Source organism: Trachemys scripta, chromosome 3 (genome assembly GCF_013100865.1).
Source record: "Trachemys scripta elegans isolate TJP31775 chromosome 3, CAS_Tse_1.0, whole genome shotgun sequence".
Lineage (NCBI taxonomy): Eukaryota > Metazoa > Chordata > Testudines > Emydidae > Trachemys > Trachemys scripta.
In genome coordinates this window covers 120,501,682-120,524,321 of record NC_048300.1, presented here as the reverse complement: position 1 = coordinate 120,524,321, position 22,640 = coordinate 120,501,682, and the positions used below count along the sequence as shown (strand labels likewise).

Genomic DNA, 22,640 nt, shown 5'->3' with positions numbered 1-22,640 from the left:
TCCTTTATTTGGTTCATTTACTTTCCCAAAACAAACGCATCTTTTGGTCTTCCCCTCAGCACTGGTGCAACATTTGACTGACAAGCTAGCTAAAAGTTTTCCTTAGTTCATTTTACTAGATTGTTACCATAGTTAAGTAGCTAAAAGTGTATGTACATATACTTTACAATGATATATAGAGCAGCCTGAAAATTAAGCTGTCTTCTGAGGGCAGTGTGTCCCCTACAAGTCTCAGCACTGCCACAGGGGGAAAAAAAAATAAAATAAAAAATCTCAGACTGACAACATGAACACCGACAAGAGATTCAATATGAACATGCTGGTGCCAGGTAGAGTTAGGATATCCTGAAGCAATATAAAGCATAGTTCAATGGTAAAACTTCTGAAACTCCTGTTATCAAGGAGGATAAGATGATATTTTAACTGGAACACTTATGCTGTACCTGGCTGTTTAATTTTTTTTCAAGCTGTGTGTGACTTGTACAGAAACCATATAAACATTTTCAATTCTTGGGGCCCAATTCAGACCTGGGGTAATAATCTGTGCCTACTTATGCCTAGGACTGAATTTGGCTTAACATTCTTTACACTGTGCATGCACACCCACCCACCCACGGGTGCTTGAACATACAAAAAGACTTGTTATTGATAAGGACCAAGGTCAGAAGCACTGTTTCACCTTTATTCATGTACTCGGTGACAATATAGATGGGCTCTTCAGACACCACAGCATAAAGCTGGACTAGCTTGTCATGCTTTAGCTTCTTCATGATCTGAGCTTCCTCTAGGAAGGATTCTGGGGACATTGTGCCAGGCTTCAGAGTCTTTATTGCCACTTTAGTATTTCCGTTCCATGTACCTACAACCAATCCATAGATATTTTGTTAAGTTAAACATCCTTCTTCTGTCTGGAAAAGAAAACTAACACCTAATTTAAGTGCAGAGTAATTTACAAGGACACCAATATTATTTTTAAAACTGCTTTACTCTTTTTTGTTTACATTTCTTCCTATCAATTTAGTCCTTTTTTGTTATGGCAAAGTATTATTTTTCATTACCAATACAGGGACTGATCTCTCCATCCTTACTCAGGCTCTGACATCAGTGCAAGTTTTGCTTGAGTAAGGAATTCAGGATTGAGCTCCTGATGTTGAAATTTACACTTATTTTCCTGCTCATATATGATAGTGTAAGTGATGTCAGTAAAGCTTCTGGAATAGGGCTGGCTAGTTCACTTCTGCTACATACACTGTCAGAAATAGATACCGACAGAAACTAGTCTGTTACATAGAATCCTTGTAATTACAGGAGTCAGCAAGGAAGGAAACAAAGGCAAATGCTTAATTTTTTTAAACACAGAAATTAGTGGTGCAGGCTCTCCAGACTCGTTCTGCACTGAACACTGACTGTGAAAGTGGCACCATGGGGTTCCATGATCATTGTGTCTCAATAATTTCACATAAAATTTGATCCCTTTATAGAGTTGTTTTTGTGCCTTATTGAACACCACCAAACGACTTAGGTAGACAATTATACTGGGTGAAATTCACTCTGTGTGTGTGGGCAGCAAAAGACCTACATGGTATTTAAGTCCCACTTAAACCTTCAAAATAGGGCAAAAGTAGGACTGATGTGGTGCTGGTACTTTGTTAGGGGTGAATTTTACCCACAATTAGTAAGTAGCAGTGATCAGTTCAAGTGAATAGTATGAATAACCCAAAGGCGAAAATGTTTGCACATAGTGTTTGCAGAATTATGACTAAATTAGTAAAAATCAAAGCCTGCTTATGTTCAATTTGAAAAAAAAATTGCGTGTGTGGGGGAAGACTGCTGAGTTTTTTAAATAAATTGTTCTCTCTGACTACTTGAGTAAACTCTTCTTATTAGTAATCCTGGCTCAGCAGAGTAGCACGTCTCAGTTACATCTTAGCTGCACTTGTAATGCAACCCAGATAAGGTAGTGAAATGCAAGCTGGAAAGAACACTGCTTGACTTTTAGATTTCAGGAAGAATGTTGCAGGGTTGGCAGAAAACGTTACCATCTGTAAAATGGAGTACACTTTATATGGAGTCATTGAGAAACAGAACCACACAGTGCCATTTACAGAGTCACTTCGCGGAATAACCGCACATTTTAAAACACCATGAACATGCACACTAAGGATGGAATCCTAGCCCCATGAAAGTCAATGGAAGTTTTGCCATTGATATCAATGAAGCCAGAATTTTATTCCAACTTTATGCAAAATTAATTGCACGTTATCTATTTACTCTTGACTTATTAAACTATCCCAAGATTCATTCTATCAACCTTTAGGATGTGCACGGTTTGTGTTTCCATTGTAAAAATACTTTATCTTCTGTAAATTTCTCCATTTTAAAAAAATCTAAATAAAAAGGTTGTTTAAAAATCCCTAAAACCTTACTAAAATTTTCATTGAAATAGTTATAATTTTTTTTTTTTTACTATGATTCGGTATTTTTATCTGCTATTGAGACCACCACTAGCAGTAACTTTCATTACTGGAGATCTGCTTATGTACAGTATTTTGTCTATAGCTGGCTGGCTATTATTAAAATACATTATTAATAGCAAAACCTGAGTAATTTGTTTTAGTATTTAACCAGCTCTAATTTTATGCTGCTTCAGGGTCTATCAGATTATTACCACACATTACTTCCTCGTTATTATAGACATATTATTTTTCTTAATTGTGCTTGCATTTCTGTCTGTCTGCTAGCTGCACTGTTCAAAACTATGACTGCAGTATATTTAAGTACACCTCTACCCCTATATAACGGTGTCCTTGGGAGCCAAAAAATCTTACTGCGTTATAGGTGAAAGCACATTATATCGAACTTGCTTTGATCCGCCAGAGCGTGCAGCCCCACCCCCCTGGAGCGCTGCTTTACCATGTTATATCGGGTCGCGTTACATGGGGGGTAGAGGTGTACTTGTATTTGGGACACTTCTTATTATATTTGCTGTTAGGGTGACCAGACAGCAAATATGAAAAATCAGGACAGGGTGTGTGGGGGGGTAATAGGAGCCTATTTAAGAAAAAGGCCCAAAAATCGGGACTGCACCATTCCCACAATCAAAGCGCTGCAAAGTCCCAGTTTAACCAACTAGTTGAACTGGATTTACAGCTGCTGTGGGTCACTGCAGCAGTACAAAATAGCTAGCCCACACTGGTCCTACTGGCCCATGATTCTTAGGTAATATCGTTGCTAATGATGATGTCGTCTTAACATACTGGAAATCTTTTTTATTGATTTTGATAGGGCTGTGTAGAGTATCATTTAGTGCAAAAACTAACTCACTACTTATAAAATAGCTGTGGTGCTGTATTTTGCTGCTGCTAAGATTTAAAAGTGTACAGATATTTTTTTAAATTATTATTTTATAATCAATAAAAATTGAAGACCAGGTAGAAGGGATTAACTGGGCAAGTGGCACGGCCACTGAATTTACAACTTGCAAAAATCCCTTGGTTTCAAAGCAGCTGTGCAGGTCATGACTTTGTCCTCCCAATCCCCAGATTTCTTTACTCAGGGGTTATGAACTGCAAACTAAACTAGCAAAGTCAACGACTGGGAAAGCTATCTTGGCAAAATTAGCTATCCCCATATTCACTCTTATTTTTAAAACAGGGAAAGTGGTTTTAGGGCCTGATCCTGTAAACAGTTCCCTGTGTGAGGAACTTTACATATGTATGTGTTTTCAGGGTAAGCTGCTTAATTAACAGTTGTGCTTTACACATTCAGTATTACTTCTATTTCATTATCTTAGTTATTTAGTCATATGAGTAAATTTAAAGCAATTAATAACATTTAAAGTAATAAATCCCTTATACCAGTAAATGTGAAGGGAAAAAAGTGAACACAATGTTTGCCATAGGGTGATCATAACAGTCAGTCTGATCACATCAACAGATATAAGGTAATACTTCAAACAATTTGATTGTTTTGCTTAAAAATCTCTATTCAAACGGTTTATTTCTTTTAAGATGGCCTTAAAAGATCCATCCAAAACAAAACATATTCTCTGCCTTACCACGCCACACTTCAGCGAAACACCCCTGACCAAGCTTCTGTTCCAGAAATAATGAATCACGTGCAACTTCCCATGCATCTTTAGCCAATCCGACGGTTTGTGGAGTATGATTCGAAGCAATCACAGTTAAGTTAAAACACAAACCATCAGCTTTCTCTATAGGAAAGGAAATTAATAAAAATACTTATAATCCAAAATTATGCATGCATTCAGAAAGATGGAAGGTGATTTGTCCTTCAGTGCCATGTTAAGTTTTTGCAAACACTCATATTTGAAACTGAAGGTAGGGAGTTTATGCCAGCTTGCTAAAAGACCCTTTTTATAATTAAGATTAGAATGTGAGCTTTGATGTATTAGTAAGGCTAGGGTAATTTGTCAAAACTGAAACCTTGCGAAATAACATATGATATCAGTTTTCTTTTGCCATAAATTACTTCAGATGTTTGAAACTAAAAATGTTCAAAGTCAAAGACATGTCTTAAGACATCTTTCCAAATTAAAAAACAATTTTTTTCTCTGGACACTTAACATTTTGACTTTTGACTTCCACCTTCCACCTTGTAAATCCCAAACAGGAAGACTATTTTAAAATAATAGTTTCACTCCATACCCATCCATACTTCCCCAAACTGCCCATTTCCCAGTCTCTTGATCAACTGTAGGGATTCTCGTGGAATTTCCCAGACATCTTTGGTTTTGACAGATAGATCAGTAAGCCTTGGCATTCCTTTATGACAGGGGACTACTAAGCGGCAGCAAAGACCCGCAGCTCTCTCTGACGAAGCAGAAATACAGCAAACAGCAAAGAGGAAAGAAAAAAGTTTGACACATGAAACAAAAATAGTAAGCATAAAAACAATGCTACTTACAACAGCTGTTAGTAGCATAACAAAGCATCTTTGAAGATTAGAAATTGAACACTGGAACATATTCACTTGCGACAGAACAGGAAATATTTTAGTACCTGCTTCTACACTCTTGAACTGAAGCTGATTGCCAATTGTTTTCTTACTTGAGGTAATGCCCTGGTATACTAACTCAGGATTTGTTCCCAATACTGCAATAATGCATGTTCATAATTAATTGGTGCAGTATAGATTAATATATTTATTTAAAAATACCCAATGGTAACCCATAAACTGGTTTATTTATACACTTCACGTGAAATTGAATTACAAAAAAATTAGTAAAGATTGTTTCCGTTTTTCTGAAAACCATTGAATGACAAAAAATTGGCAGGTACTTTATGGCATTGTAGGTTTTTGTATTGCATTCAGCTCTGTGTAATGGCCACCATATTGGCATACACAACAGGGAAAGAACTGTGAACCTCTAGACCTACAAGCACGAGCTAACAGACGTATTGGAGCATAAGCTTTCGTGGGTGAATACATGTACATGCGTCTGATGAAGTGGGTATTCACCCACGAAAGCTTATGCTCCAATATGTCTGTTAGTCTATAAGGTGCCACAGGACTCTTTGTTGCTTTTTACAGATCCAGACTAACACAGCTACCCCTCTGATACTTAAGCATGAGCTGTTATAGCTTCAACTATAGCTCTGTAGACAGAGGCTGTAATAACCCGTGTGCTCTGTAGATCAACCTACCCACTGGTAGGTTACATCTGCTCCTTTTTGGACAGATTAACACTATTCCTCATTGTAACCTCACTGAAAACTGACTAGCAGCAGACAGGATTGGAACAGGAATGACTCCAATTCATACAATTTTAGGCTCCCTATTCTATTATTAATAATCATTATGATTTATATATTGCTGTAAAGGCACATTGCACTTCCCAAAACAGATCGGACAAGAAGGATCCCTGCCCAGATTACATTTACACTTTAACACAGAGACAATAGAACAGGGCAAGGTAGTACATCACTATTAAACTTAAATTTTCATTCACTTTTGCAACATTCCCTTCTAGGCAGATGAGAAGTTTGTGCACCAGAATGAAATGGGAGGGGTAGAGGCAAAACAAAGCTATGCCTTCTCAGCTGAAACATCATGGGATAGCAGGAGCTCTCTTTAGGTAGCTGAAGTGGTTTTGCAGAAAACGAAAGGAGAAAGTTTGTACCTCTTTTAGCAAACCATCAAAGACTGCAAATCAGGGAACCTGAGCCAGCAAGTCAGCCTGTTCATTTGGAAGCACCTCCACTGGGAAGGTTAGAATAATGGCTACTCAATAAGTGTTTCTTTAGATGTTTGGAAGCCTCTGCATGAACTTGGGTGGCTGCAACAGGGAATTTAGGGATCTCATGGTCTTCTGCTCTCCTTTAATAGAGAGGAACCTGTCAGTGCCAGCATCAAAGACATATTTGCTGCTCCAAGGAAACAGACACCGAATGCCTAAGAATAGACCAGACCCACTTTTTCATGAATAGCCCGTCACTCCGAATGTTATGGCATGGGTGACTGGAATTCAAGTGCCCTGTTAGTGGAAAGTCTGTCTGACTTTAGGCCATCCTGAGTAAGAGCTGGTATTATCTTAGTACCCTTGATCCCTTAGGTTTATCCATAAAACTCAAGGTATTGTACCAGGGATGAGAAGAAATGCCTTGGACCTAAGGGTAGTTATCGTTGTTTAGTGTAAAATCACCTTGAGCATAAGTTATAACCACTCTCTCAGGTAGGCCCAGCAGGAAGAAGGAAGAAGAGAAAGCAGGGCAGGGCAGGAATATGGCACACAGAAAACAGAGCATGGATATAACATACAGAAAAAACCCCATGAAAGCTTTTCTTAAAACATGCACTGTTCAAAAAACTTTCATAAAATACATTTGAGTCACTTATTATGAAAAGCTAATACAAGAATTTTCTTAAAAATACGTGCTTCTATTTTAAAATATGCCTATTGAAAGGTATGTTGACCTTTTACATAAATATTAGTCAGCGTGTTCAGAGCTTAGGCCTTTAACTAATAAGTATTGTATAACAATTTGAAGCTAATCATGGAAGATGAAACAATGCATCTTGCACTGCTGGCTAGAGGAAAAAGGTACAATTTCATTAATTATTATGCAATGAAAAGATGTTGAAGGACAGATGAAATATAACCTCCCTCCCAAATGAAGTACTGCAGGAATCATCTTCACTTTTTTTTTTTTTTTTTTTTTTTTTTGAATCAGCCATTAGTATTTTATATAAATAAAATATGGAGAGTGCTGTATATGTAACACTCAGTGGAAAAATATAGGCAATATAGTATACATAAATGTATACGGAAATACGAGTACACATTTCAGGTAAATTCTTTCTCTCTCTGTCTTTAATGACACTTTCAGGCAGTCAAAAATTAACATGGAGCACTCCTTGCTCCATACTTTGCTGTAACCTGCTATATATCAGCACTTGCTAATGCTGAGTAAATTCAGGCACTAAAATGTGAGAATTAAATTCAGCAGCTCTGTTGGCTTACAAATGTAACTTTGGCAAAAACTTTTACCACAATAAAATATTACCTTTAATAAGCTCTGCATCAATCCCATGTAACATTTTTAGCCAAATCAACTCAAAGTGCTTTAAACTGGTTTCTTCAGTTGCTTGTTAGTACTAGTGACCAATTGGTACAAATTAATGTTGTCAATGTCAAAAGGTTGTGCAGGATGTGGAATGATTATATGCTTTTTAATTAAAGTGCATGGTGCTGAAACAAGCCAATTAAGAGTAATTTAGAGAAGTATGTGGCTCACTTTTGTGCCTTGTGCCAGCTAGGGGGTGGCCCTTCACAATTATTGCCCATCCTGCCATGCCTGAGGGTCACATTTAATATTGGTGATTACAAACCTTAGGGGAAACAGATTCTTTCTGTATTAAAAGCATGGCATAGCCTGAGAGGGATAGATAATGAGATAGTAGAGCCTTTCACCTTGCTGAATTAAATCCAGTCTAGGAAGGTGGTGCCAGAAAGTTACTATTTAACATCTGTCAGATGGCCTGTGTAAAATGAGTTTGTGGTCTCAATCCACTTTCCATTAAAAAGTGGTGACAACACAACGCATCACCACAACAATTAATTAGCAGAGGCATGTTGGTAGTTTGCATGGGGGTCAAGGACTGAATGGGCATGGAGACTGTACTATTTTCCCACCCCAGCGTTCAGGCAGAGTGGCAGGGTTGTGTGGGGAAGGCTACACTACAGCTGTTCATGAACTACCCGGTCTGCAGCTAAACAGAGGACTTGTGCCCTAAATACACACACACATCTAGAGTATGATATTCAAAAGGACTCCATGTTGGCTCCACTCTGCTTCTAAGGGCCCATCTACCCAAACCATTAGTTTTCAGCAAGCTGGGGAATTAATCTACACCACACTAGCCTGCCAAGGACCAACTGTCCACCTGCACGCTGCTGACATGCATTAACAGCTCATCAGTTCCCTTTGATCTAGTCCTCTTAGAAATGGGAATAGATCAAAGTGCACTAACGAACTTGTTAACGTGCATCAGCCCTGGACAGACAGTTTGCAGCATGTGGGGTGGATTCACATCCCACTTTGCTATGAACTAAACGTTTGTGTAGACAAGCCCTTAGCCAGTGGGAATTTTAACACTGATTTCAATAAGAGAAGAGCTAGGCCAATGCTGAGTACTTCTGAAAAAAAGTGCACCCTTATTAATTTTTTCTACAAAAGAAAAGTATTTACCTTTAAAAAAACTGAATTGGCATTATGTGCAGTAGCAACACTGGTTAAAGCCAATCAGAAAATAAAGCAAAAGTGATGAAATGAGAAGCGGCTAAATTACAAAGGGAGTCAAAACGTCAGATCTGAATGACCCCGTGCTCTTATAGATTCTGAATCAAAATACTGATCTGATTTTGCTGTTGACCACTAACTCAGTTATAGATATGAATTTTGTTGTTCAAGTTCATCTGTAGTCTAAACCCCGGTAATTGCAAAATTCTTTTTGTTCAGAGAACAAGATGTATCCAGTGCAAATAAGTGAGTTTAAAAAATGATTGAAATGCCATGTACCAATCAGGAATTATTTGGATAATTGTATCACTAGGAAGTTCCCCATAGCCCTGTCCCATAGTCATGCAGTTCACAAAGTATGTAACTTAGATGAGTGCACAAATGCGCTTTGGGGATTTTAGAAAGTAAAAATAACAGGAGAACAGATGAAATTTCACTGCCTATGTACCTTATGAATGGTGTGTAAAACTGCTTATAAATAATGGGAAAGGGATAATAAAGATGCACTGCAGTGAATGAGTCACTTAATAAAAAGACTCCTTAGGACATCTTACAGAGAGAGGCAAGGTCAACAGCAAACATTTTTGTTTTGCAACAGCTGAAAGAATCAGATATTTATCTGCAAAGTTACCTGAATAATGCTGAACTAGCTGCTGAAGAGTTTCAAACTGTGCCCTAGTTGTGATATAATATCCGCCACTGTCAAGTTTACGAATCTTATAATGTTTTACATGGTCTCCTTTCATATCATCCCAATCACGAATAGACAGGGAATAGGCACCTGTTCAAAGTCAGGAGAAAAAAAAAAAAAGTATAAGCAGTCGTTTTTAGGTAATTTTAAAAAAAGTGTCAGTCACTTATTATTAGACAAAATAGACACTGCACAGAAATAGCAAATATTGTACACCTCTACCCGATACAACTCTGTCCTCAGGAGCCAAAAAATCTTACTGAGTTATAGGTGAAACCGCATTATATCAAACTTGCTTTGATCTGCCAGAGCGTGCAGCCCCGCTCCCCTGGAGTGCTGCTTTACCGCGTTATATCCGAATTCGTGTTATATCGTATCGCGTTATACCGGGGTAGAGGGGTACTTTAAATAAGAACTGGTGAGCCTAACAAACTTACAGTGAGTGCTATTAATCTCTTAGGCCCAGATTATCATTTACACAAAGTCCCCTTTACACTGGTCTAGCAGAAATGAGGGGCCTTTGTGTAAATGAGAATTTATGTCTGAATATTTACTTGTTGAGGTTGTTAAATTTAGTTTCCCAATTTTAAGTGTCAGGTTACACTGCAAATACTGTGGTTTAGGTAAATGGCAAAATATGGTAAATGTCGAGATTTTCATGGCACCTGCTGGAGACAGTGCTTTTCAACCAGAAGACTCTCAAATTGCTTTTCAAACATTAACAACCAATTAATAAACTTTAAATGCAGCAATCACTTTGTCCACTACTGCAGTGCAGCCATCTTGGAGAGAGAAAACATGGCAACATTAAGCAAGAACACAGACATGCAAGAATGATGCCCATTGACCATGTCTCTCCAAATCCACAGTAGGACTCTAGGCATTAGACAGAATGGAAAGCAGACATACAAATCTGTCCTCTCCCTTATCAGAGGTGACAACATATCCTACGGCATGAACCAGTTTTCTGACTAAAAGATTAGTGACTTCAGAACTGAAGGAGCTGAGATGATGCATCTTTATTGAAAGCTTAAAGGAGACTGTGTCCGCACAGAATTGATTCAAGCTCATGAGAACCTGCACTGTAATAAACTCTATTGTTCTGGTGCCATTTTTCCTCCTCATAAATGAAGAGGCAATCAGGAATATGCTGTTGGAAGCTGCCCTTTTTTATAGTTTCAGTCTGCCCAATACATGGGATGGGTCACTACAGCCTCCAGGCTTGATGAAAAACAATACTGATTGGCTGTCCATTAGAACTAATTGTACCTTTTGGGACAACCTATAGATTAACTCCTTTCAGCAGTATCACTGGCAAAACGGTGCTTAAAAGCAGCTATGCAACCAGCTTTTCTGCTGGAAAGCATCTCCCAGCTCCAACTTGGAGACAAGTGCAAGGAGGAGTCAGATATAGAATTTAAAAATTCCTTTGGTCATATTGGATTGCAACAGACTTCCTGTGAGCTGTTCACCACAGATTTGAGCTCCAGTGAGCAAGACCCTCATAGGGCACGTCTGCACTGCAAAGAAAAACTTGCGGTGCCGAGTCTCAGAGCCCATATCAATTGGCTTAGGCTGAGGGGCTAAAAGTAGCAGTGTAGACATTCCTGCTCAGGCTGGAGCCTGGCCTCAGAGACTCTCACTATCACTGAGTTTTGAGAATGTCAACATTGCTATTTTTAGCTCTGCAGCCCGAGCTAATTGACTTGGGCTCTGGGACTTGGTAAATCAGGCTTTTCTTTGCAGTGTAGACACACCCCGAGCCTGCTGCAAGAGCTCTCAAACTCCTGTTATTCATCCTTTAGGATTAGGAAAAACACCACCTGGAAAACTGCCGATGTTTATATTTGATTCTGTTTTGTAAGAGAAGGAGACATACTCAGGAGGAGAAAAAGATTTTTGTTAGCATGGAGCAAAAATTGTACATTTAGGAGCTTATTTTTCTGAAAAGATTTCCCTATTGAGATAAATACATCTCTACAAGTTGAGTTCATTGATTCTTTTTCAAAACAGTTTGGGGGCCAGAGGAATAAACCTGCTCTCAAGCTATGCTTTGTAATGACATTTACACCTCCGAGTCCTACTCATGCAAGCTTTCCAGGCATAGTTCTTTACCTAGATATTAGGCTTTTGTAAGACTTGCACCACTGGCAACATCTGTATTCTCCTTAGTTACACTCACTATTTGATTAGTATTTTAGATTCTTTAGAAAAATGTAAACATAGTCTTAGGCTCCAGTCCTGCAATTGGATCTGTGTGCACAGCCCCTTGTGGAGTCCCACTGACCTCAGATCCAATGGAAGGACTGGAGAATCTTCATGTATTTCATTGTTCAATAACCTACAGTGTACTTACTAACTGGGCAATAAGGGACAAATACACACATAGATGTATGGATAAATATTACATATACACAAGCATACAACATTTATGAACTTTAAAAAAAACCCAAAACACATAAAACAAACAGCATGGAGGAGGGGAGAATGATCATACAGACAAGTAGTGATGACATGTCTGGGGAGTCACGCATTGAAAGGATGAGATGACAGGTTTGATTTATTTATTTTCAAAGTGGGGGGAGTGGGAAAGCTTGACCAAAGAGGGTTAAATTCACTGCTGAAGTCATCGAGCTTTATACTTCTAACGTGATCCTGGCTGATTCATAGATTTTAAGACCAGAAGAGACCATTATGATCATTTTGTCTGACCATTATAACACAGGCCATAGATTTTCAGTGATTCCTACATCAAGTCCATAAGTTCTTGTTGAGATAGAGTGCATGAAAATCTTGATTTAAAGACTCCAAGAGATGGAGAATCCACCACTCCATCCTCCAATATATTTTATTCTTTGATCTGAATGGCAAGTTGGCTATATTTTCTCTTTCACCATCTTCCTGAGATGCTCCATGGATGAGTCGGGAAATAGAAATGTTGACAATGGACATGAAATTAAATAAAACACAAAACCCCTCCATCTTCAACAGAAGCCTGTCCTGCTGCTGTAGAAAGCCTCAACAAAGTCATACAGCAAAGAAAATGACATTGATGTTATAAGCACATCTCTGACGGTTTACCCCCATGTTAAGGTGTTTTTGTTTCTCCTAGAAAGCTTTAAGAGAAAAAACAGATTCAGCTAAAGGAAATAGTGTGGATGTTCTGAAAAACTATCATTCTGCAAACAAGGTCAAATAACTATTGTTCAGAACTATACATAAATCTACTCCTGAAGGGTAGAAGCATGCTTATAACAGTCAAGTTTTCAAACTGTAGCCTAGGGTGTCATGCTCTCCATATTTTAATCAGGAGTCAGTGACGTGGAACGTTTAGAAGCTATACAGCTATAGAGACTATGAAGACTGTACCTTGACCCTGGTTGCTACGCTACGGGCACTTGTATCTGGCTGCTACACTAAGGGCAAGCTGCAGCGTAATAGCATGGGAAGCTATCCTTTTGAAGCAACAGAATATCAACTCTGACTTTCCATTTGGAATTAGGGGCTCTGAAGGAATGATTTGGCACTTGCACCTGAATTATTAAACAGGATGTATCATATAATGAGAGGTCAGCTTGAAAGATATAAATGGTGCTTCTCTTCTAAGTCCTGTCAACAATCTTAGCTCTACGCACTCATGATGCCAACTCTCCACACAATGCTCCTTCTTTTCACATGTTTCTGAAATACTTGAATTTAAAATTGTTAAAAAATTTCTGTGAAATTAAAATTCTAAAGAGATGAGGAAAGTATGGAGAAACACTACCCTCCCCCCAAAACCCCTTACTTATATCCATATGAGAAGGTGAGATTTGAAATTTTAATTATACAGAAATAAATAATGGTTTTCACTGAATTGAGTTGTAGTGATCACTGCAGTCTGACTAGGTGATATCTTTCTATCTTGGTTTCATTCACAAGAGAATCTTGCTGACTTGTCATAACCATGAGCTACAATTTCTGTCTTACACTTACCATTAGTATTCATAGAACTGGCCATCTTACCTTTGGTGGTTTCACTTTCACGGATAAGGAAGGTACCTCGTGGGTTTCCAAATGACAACAGCTGTCTCTCAGCATCTTTTCGGCCAAGTTTGCCAAAGTACCACCTTAAAAACATAAGAGGAGGTAAGAAAAATGCTAGATAGGATGCTCAGTAGGGTCAATTGACTTGCAAAGCTCCAAAATAGTAGATCATTGAAGAAAATTACAATCCCTCTATTCGATCCATTGTGGTCCTCATACTTTAGGCTTTACCCTGGAACACAAGTGACAGGTAGTGCCATAGAAAGTCTGAAAGAAGTAGCCTCTCTTTGGGTTTGGAAAGGTGATCCACATCCACCTCAAGCCTCTGATAATTGCTGATATACAGTGCTTGCCAGAATTTAGACCATTGCATATAGTGGATAGAATGAATGAAAAAAAGGTTGAACACATTTTAAAATGTGCTGCCACTGGAAAGAGAGCTGCAATCAGACTAACTTCTGAGTCAACAGTATATTTTACATTTTGTTTTAAATTGCAGTATAACAGTTTATTGACCCGTGGCTTCTTGATTATACACCCATTTTATCAAAGGCCAATTTTTCTCTTGCACCAGAGCTAAGAAAAATGAATAGAAAGACCAGATACAACCTAAGAGCGTACAATTTTTTCATGATTCTGTAGGTACTTATGCTCTAAATGCCATTGTGCTAGATTAATTTCTTTTTTCTTAGCACCCAATAATTTAAATTTGTTTGAAATCAAAAAACTCATTAAAATAAGGCAATTTCGCAATATAACTTTTGTGCTTGGTGTTTCAAATACTGATTGCTCTAACGGCACAACATGCTGATTATGAAATAAATATAGGTCTAAAATGAAGTTCATGGGTTCTTGAAGTGTCAGTCCACAGAGGCTATAGACCCAGCAAACCATGCTTTATTGCCTGCTGTAGACTCTGTGGGCCATCATCCCACATTAAAAATTATGGTTGATACAATCTGCCCTGTTTTATGTAAATTACTTGTTCCTGGGGCACTAGCAAGTTAGTTTGGGCAACTCTGGTCTGAAGCAAGAAACTGGTTAGAACAACAGAACAAGGTCTGCTTCATTTGCTGCGATTTCTTCCATTTTGTTTTGACATTGAAAAATGGCTGAGTTTGTGCTCCTTTTGTTACTAATTACCTAATTATTTATCAGTGCAGCTGAAAACTGAAATAAAAATGATGTAAGTCTCTTGAAAATCACTACAATCAATCAACTCAAATTCTTAAATCTCCTTCAATTACAGTGTTAATATCTCTTTAGAATGAAAAGGAAACATACTCCTCTGCTTGGATGGAGTCGACTGGAGCCACATAATTACTGGGAATGTAACCAGTTTCTCCCGTTGTCAAGGAACGTGCCTCCCACCAGTCTCCTTCACTGAAGAAATAGAGGTGAGAAAGTCAGAGTGAAAAATACAGTTGCAAAGAAAATTATTTGACTGTTAAAGCATGAAGCTGTAGGTAATACTAAGAATTAATAACAACTCACACTTTTATCATATAGGCATTTTGGAGAGAGAGAATGTGCTACCATTCTAAGCCAAATTAAGACACTTACCCCATGCACCTATTTATATTTTTTTTAAAATTAGTGTTCAGAAGTATAGTTTTTCAAATTCAGCACAGTGGCATAAATGGCTGTTTATTTCCACTCCAATCACCCTCAGTAAGGGCTGAGTTTGACTTGGAGTGTGGAATAATTGGTGTGGGGCCTCTTGTGAGGACCCTGAAACGAAATATCAGATCCAAACTTTTGGGAAAGTTTGAGTCGCGTCCATCTCTAACCATAATAGGAACATCCACACCTTAAGTGGGATGCATCTGATGGATACTCAAGAATGTAACAAGGCCATTTACTTGCCTTGTTACCCAATCTGCAGCTTGGGATAGCCTCTGAAAATTGAGCTCTGTGTTGCTTCTCCTGGTCACCAACAAAGCTATTTTAAATTATAAATGAGTTGGCTACATTTTTAAATCATTGTGCAAGCCACTTCTCCCAAACCTTTCAAAAGAAAGAAAAACAGGGCCATCTCAGTGCAGTGACTGCCCCCTCCCACACAACTTCAGTTTATATCAATAATAGGCAGATGTATAGCATGAAGACAAGAGATGGCCCTTAGAAGAAAATCTGCTGTAATGAAATGCAATAGCTTTAGAAAATATTTATTTCTCAGCTTTTTACAGGTTGGGATGATTCACGGTTTAGAGGTCTGAACACAACATTGGGATTCAGATACTCCTGACTCTAATTCCATTTCGAACAAAGGTTACCTCTACCCTGCGCCAGAGGGTGGACTACAGGGGAGTGAATCACAGAGCTCACCAAAGCACTGTAATTGTCCTGTGTGGACACTGCTGGTTCGATCTAAAAGGTACCTAGTTTGCATTAAAATGGCCCTCTTTCAAATAGGACGATGTTATCACAAAGTAGGTATCTTTTCGTTAGCATCAGCAATGTCCACTCAGGGCAGTTAGATCTCAACACTTTGGTGCACTCTACAATTCTCATTCCTGTAGTCCACACTCTGGCACAGTGTAGCCAAACTAAAGATTTCTCTTTGTGGCTTTGGATAGTTTATAAACTCTGTTTCCATTTCCAAATCTGTAAAATGGAGATTTAATTAAATTATACAGAATCAACAACTGTGAACTAAAAACTTTAAAGCTTCCAATAAGCAAACGGGAACTACAGAAATCAAATATGGGCAATGCTGTTTTGAACAAGCATTTAAATTATATGAATATGAACTATTTTAAAACTATTTCTCTGTGAACTAGTTTCTGAGAGAATTTGTAAAATGCTTCATAAGACAGCTCAGAAAACAGCTGAACTTAGTCAAACAGATGTTCTTTTTCATCTTTTGAGCTACTGATTTGTAATCTTAAAAAAAAATCCATATTCTGTTATTAATTTTATGAGTGTGATTCCCGCCCCCCGTCTGTTTTCAGTAGGTTGCAGGCAATCTCATCCATAACACAATCTTTATTCTAGAAATTTTGGTTAACACTAACTTGGGTACCTAAAATGATCCACCTAAATAGAAGTACCTGGTTTTCAGGAGTTGTTGAGCACACACAGATATCACTGACTTCATAGAAGCTGTGGGTGTTCAGCAACTCTGAAAATTGGGCCACTTCTGTTTATGTGCCTAACTTTAGGCAGTCAAAGTTTGAAAATCTTGTCCTGTGTCGCCATATAAAATATTTTTGGGAGATGACAAAAAGCTTTTATTAATAAATACAATTAAAATCCTCTATGAAATCGTTGTTTCTATTATTGCATAACAGAGATGTATTAGTTATTTTTTATTTCCAATGTATTATTGCACGTAAATTCCACTAGATGGAGGTATTTTATCGTATCCATAAATATTACATAGTGTATGTCATAAAATGTTCCAAAAGAGAAAAACATAAATCTTTCTCAATGTGCTGGTGAGGAGGGGAATTAAATTACATTTTATCTCAACCTACATCAAATCCAACATTAATTTTAGGGATCCATGAAATAGCTCAGATAAAGTTTATTACTGACCTGAACTTTCACCCAGAAGATTAACCAGACCTGAACCTCTTTTAGATTGAAAAAGAAATCTGTTCAATTGAAAACAAAACCAACTCATTTTTGTGCACCTGTGTGCTTCATGATTCCAAGCAGCAGCAGAAGAGCACAAAAGAGGCTTATCTTGCATTATATCCAGCCTGAACAGGAACATAACAAAAGTATGAATTCTCACAACAAAGCCTGTTCTTGTAAGCTTTCCATCCTGATTTTCAACATTCCAAGAGTGTGGTTAGATATTGAAGGTTCTGAGCATGTAGGGCCTAATCCTGATGGTTACTGAGCACCCACAACTCCTAAGGCAGTCAACGGGCAACAGATTTTCTCTCTAGAAAACCTTCCTCCACACAATATGTACCAACATTCATAATGCATGCATTGCTACCATTCATGAGTGGGTGGAATCTGTTCTTTTACTCCGTCCTACAATGACGCCAAATAATATAGCTTACTGTGAGCTCCCATTGACTTCATTAAGTGGAATGTTTAAGGAATTTATAATAGACCGATTTTTTTGAGAGTTTCAAGCCATGATATAGCTTGCGGCAAGGCTTCAAGGCTAGGATAGCACCAGGCAATGTGAAAAAAGGGGATAATATAAAATCTTTTGTCAGATTTTTTTTGCAATTGCTAATTTAGAAGTGGAGATGTTTTTAAACTGCTGCTCTCTTTACAAGTCTTAACTGAGGCTTCCGTACTTTCATCTACATCAAAGCTCTCCAGCTGCACAGTTTCATAAAATATTCCACAGAACTACCTGACTCTTTTCATTTTAATGGACACTGGGCCAAACTGAGCCCTGAAGTTATTCTATTAAAGTTGGAGTTACATCAGGGATGAATTTGCCCCGCTGTCATAAAACAGAATGTGATACTGCTTTTGTTCCTTACTGTATACTTTTGGATATTAACCCATTTTTATTTCATTATGACAGCAACATTGCCCACAACAGGTAAAGCTTTCTACAAGTTATTCCAATGTAGGATTCACAGTAAACTGCCAGCACAGTAATCTTTTAGAAGCAGATTTTAACCCACAAATGAGTATCTTTTCATGGACAGTAGCTAAAATTCATTTTAAGAAATTGGCTTAAAGTGCAGTCCTACAAACATGACTGTAGAAATGGTGCATTATTACTCAACAGATCTGCTCCCTGTGCATATTCAGAGTTTTAGCATCTTACTGTAGTAACAAAAATGTTATTGCTTTTTACTCCTGTTGGCATAAAGAGCTGGACTGTATTCCTTCTTGTGAATCAAGGTTTTTTTTCTTTCAAATTAAACTCTCATGTAAAATATTGAAGATAATGGAATTGCAGAGGTGTGAACATGGCCTAATTTGGCTTGCAGCACGTTTATTACTGGTGGTGATGCACAGAAGCTTGTGCTCTCGGTTCCAAGATTGAATTTGCTGTGAATTCTAAATTCCATTAGCTATGGAAATCACTGAAAGAGACTCTCACCATGGAACCTCACGATGCCACTTTTCAAAGAAAAATTGCAGTTTTGGAAATTTCCCCCCATAATAAAGTCTGTAAAAAGCAGTGGAAGACAAGCACAAGACCTAAAAAGCATATTTCTTGAATATATGACATCTTTTCTTTTACTGATTATATAAGTTGATAAATAGAACTGTTGACATTATGTTATCTTTAATTATAAAATAGTAACTGACAAGCATGACACCCCATTAAAACTCACGAGCTGTTAAGTATCTGAAATTTTTCTCCTTTCTGAAAACTTAAGTCATCTTCTGTTCTTGCTTCATAGTCATAAAGCGCCACAAAAAGAGTTACACCTGAAAAAGGAGAAGATATCTGAACACTTTCATTGTGATACCATGAAATGTGTGTGCAAAAAGGCTCAGTTTGATTTGTAATTACTATAGGTAGTTAGGTTACCCCCACTGCTTACAACTAGTAGCTACTATAAGTTAGTACACCTCTACCTTGATAGAACGCTGTCCTCGGGAGCCAAAAAATCTTACTGTGTTATAGGTGAAACCGTGTTATGTTGAACTTGCTTTGATCCAGAGTGCGCAGCCTCGCCCCCCGGGGAGCACTGCTTTACCGCATTATATGCAAATTCGTGTTATATCGGGTGGTGTTATATCGAGGTAGCGGTGTAGTTATATGGTTGAAATTATGGTTATTTTACTCAGTAACTTCAATGCTTAGTGCAGTTTATTTCAATGATTAAATGTCAGAGGTGAATTTTTCCAAAGTCTTTTCCCTAAGTCAATAGGTTCCTTTAGAGCTCAGAGACTACTCTGAAATTAGTTGTACTTTATACTACATAGATACATTTTTAAACAATGTGCTAAAATATACCATGAAATAAGCTTGTATCGGGACCTACCTGTTCCTCCTCTTGTACGCAAAGTCCCAGTATGAGAAGAGGAATTGACACCCCCAAAGACAGTCAGTCCCTGGCCTCCTGTTGCATGGAAGTTGTTGTAGTTTGGAATTGAAGTCACACCAAAACTAGGGTAGTGCTGTGGAGTGGGATCTGTGCCATAGCGATATCCTGAACTCTGAGTTAAACTGCCGTCCCTCTCGTCTGTCAGTTTTGTTGCTTCTTTATCCTTGCATTGCACACAGCCCATTATCTAAAATCCTACAACAAAGAAAGAAGAAGAGAAACGTGTTTTTACAGTGATGCTTGCTGGACCATAGGCACTACTAGGAACTAAGTTAGGCTGACCAGCTCGCCACTCGTGAGCAAAAGTTCAATTTTTGCCAATAAATGTAGATTTGTTTGAGGAGGCTCTTCTCTTAAATCCATATTTAGGCATCTAAAAAGCGGTTTAATTTTCAAAAGTGCTGAGCACCCAATAACTCCCGACTTCACACAGAGGTAACGCAATGCTGATGCCATTATGTGACAGACAGACATGACGAAGCAGGGTAAGAATGACAGAGGGGACATCAAGCCACCAAACCCTAGAGCTATGGAAGAGAGAACTGGCAACAGAAGAGGCTGAAAAACAAAGCTTTGAGTTCAAATCTGTCCAGACTCCCTTAGTCCATATTATGGCAGCTAGCCCAAGCTGCAGCCCAGCTACCCCTGACTACACTGCTATTTTTAACATACTAGCTTGAGCAGAGTCAGTGTGTCTGCCTGCTTGCCCTGGAACGTATGCTTCTAGCTGCAGTGTAGACATACCCAACAAAGTGGAGAGGGGGCTGCAGAGACCTGGTTATGATTCCCTGATTTAGGGCTGTTTATGGAGTATTAATTGGCCTTATCGGATTGGAGAATCCCATCCGTATTTCAAACTAGTGTTATATTGTTCTTTGATACCCTGGAAATACTTCTTCCTTTAAAAAGATGTCCTTACACAACTGTAAGTGCTACCAAGTCATTTCATTTATTTCTCTCTCAAACACTACTTTTGCAGACAGAACCATCATTATTCAAATAAAAATCTCATTAAAAGCTTGACATTTCAGTGGGAAATTACATTTTCTTAATTGTTTGGAAATTTTCTCCACAATTTTCATTAAATGATAATAAAGTAGGTTTTATTGAAAAGATGCTCTTGTGGACACTATAAACATGCTGCCATTACTGCAACTTTGAACAGTGTGAGGTATTAAGAAACTGGAGAATCTCTCAAGAGGTAAAAGTTTCAGCAGAACAACATTTTTCATTTGAAAACATCTGTGGTCATGCAGAGTTTACTACTTTATAATAAGTGACATTTTTAGTGACATTTTTCATTTTTTAAAAATTTCCCCTTTGACAAAAAGGTTGTTGTCCTCCTTCCTTTCTCTCCCCTGTTTTCCTTTTCCCACTTTGGCATGAAGAAAGGTAGGAAGGCGGAGGAGAAAGAAAAAAGAGAAAGGGTTAACCGAAAAAACGTAAAAAAAAAAAGTACTTTCTCCCAGCAAATTAAAAAAAAAAAAATCTATGAAGATAATGACTGTTTTTCTACCAGCTCTACTAAATACACACAGATCTTAAGATGGTATAAATTGAAATGGCTCTATTGAAGTTTGTGAGTTTGTGCATTGATTTATAGCAGCTGATGATCTGGCCCTACCTATTTGATTGGCATGTTCAGTTAGTCAAAGAGAGAAAGTTAAAATTACAAATGCCTTAAAAGTAAAATTATTCATGTGAATAATTCTGAAAGAGTGAATAATTCTGAAAGAGTGAATAAATTAGAAAATCATACCACCAATGAATACATGTACAGATCTTCAAGACAAATATTTTTGCATGTTAATCATAAACACATATTAACAGAGGACCACTGAACTGAGAGTTCTTTCTCCTGTCCCACTCCAGTGGCTTTTTAGCCTATTTACCCCATTATCTTTTCTTGTTAGTGTGCAGCTTGTGAGTCAGAATTGGGTGCAGAATGAAAAAAGGTCTGATGGAGAGGGCTTTTTCTTTCATTTGTCCTTTTCAGCTCAGTTACAATGTCTAGACAGCTCAAGTATAAAGACTGCCTGATTGTAGTACCTTGTAAAGCGTGACAGAGGGTGTAACATACATGCATCTTTTCAAGCCAAGACTTTGAAAAGTTGTCCATTCCTGGCTCAAAGAAACGAACTAGGCAACAAATTATATCATGCATAGTTACATCTGGGAGAATGCACAAACACATTACTGGAAATGATTCAAGATTACTCCTGGGTTTTCACAAATAACAAATATCTCCATTCAACATCACTACTCTAGTTATATCAATGACTGGACTGCAAGAACTAATCTCCTTCGTTACCACAGAACAGACCCACCAAATGTCAGGATTTTCAGTTTTGTAAGGTTGGAAACATGTTCACTAACGACAGACCTGAGATGACCAAACAAAATCTGGAATGTATTGACACCAAATTCTCAAGAGATCAACATACCACATTGTTCATCCAACACGCTGTGTAATTTTGGTAAATGAACAAGTTTCCATTAGGAAATGCAGTATCTCTCGCACATATAATTTACTGGGTCATGTGGCGATTTCATAATTTGTCATTGGTGTTGTTACAAAAGCAAATAAATGGCTTAATAATGGTGAACTTTTCAAATGCAAACAAGCTGCATATGTTTCTGGTTTGTTTCAAAATATACAATTTCATGAGCAATATAAAAAGTTGATATGTTTTATGAGACATTTTAGTGACAATTGAAAATATCTACTGTTGGACTTGCCTCTTTCTTGTCCACATTAACTATCTAGTAACTCCATTGCAGGATACTTAGTGTTAGCCTAGCCAAAGAAATTGTTTTTTTTTCAAGTGGCAGAAACATTCTTGTTGAATAAAAATACAAAATGAATTCTGTCATTATTATTTACACTATTGTAGCACGTTAAACTTCATTACTTTTGATTAATATCTAATTAGTCTCAATCTTCTTTTATCTACTAAAATAACATTACCACACTTTTTCTTGAAGATTATTGATTCTGAAAACAATTCTAGAGAGAAGCCAAGACTAAAGAACAACAAAAGCCACCTACCACTAGGGCAACATTAAAAATAAAAAGCAACAGAGGGTCCTGTGGCACCTTTAAGACTAACAGAAGTTAGTATTTGTACCTGATGGTATGGGCCCCCATCTGAGGGCTTGATACCAATTGCACCA

At 37.8% G+C, this 22,640-nt stretch overlaps 1 protein-coding gene across 5 annotated transcripts in view; it reads right to left on the bottom strand.

The window, feature by feature from the left end:
* FYN (FYN proto-oncogene, Src family tyrosine kinase) overlaps positions 1 to 22,640 on the bottom strand; it is a 191,180-nt gene that overhangs the window by 27,231 nt on the left and 141,309 nt on the right. For 3 of the 5 annotated variants that reach the window (XM_034765847.1, XM_034765846.1, XM_034765848.1), the window contains 7 exons: positions 19,404 to 19,661; positions 18,747 to 18,843; positions 14,764 to 14,862; positions 13,459 to 13,562; positions 9,394 to 9,543; positions 4,668 to 4,832; positions 680 to 859 (listed from right to left, as the gene is read on the bottom strand). In XM_034765847.1, the coding sequence (XP_034621738.1) occupies positions 680 to 859; positions 4,668 to 4,832; positions 9,394 to 9,543; positions 13,459 to 13,562; positions 14,764 to 14,862; positions 18,747 to 18,843; positions 19,404 to 19,650 (1,042 nt within the window). In that variant the 5' untranslated portion in view covers positions 19,651 to 19,661. Of the gene's footprint in view, positions 1 to 679; positions 860 to 4,057; positions 4,214 to 4,667; positions 4,833 to 9,393; positions 9,544 to 13,458; positions 13,563 to 14,763; positions 14,863 to 18,746; positions 18,844 to 19,403; positions 19,662 to 22,640 lie in introns of all 5 variants that reach the window. The other 2 variants (XM_034765849.1, XM_034765850.1) reach the window with 2 other exon arrangements.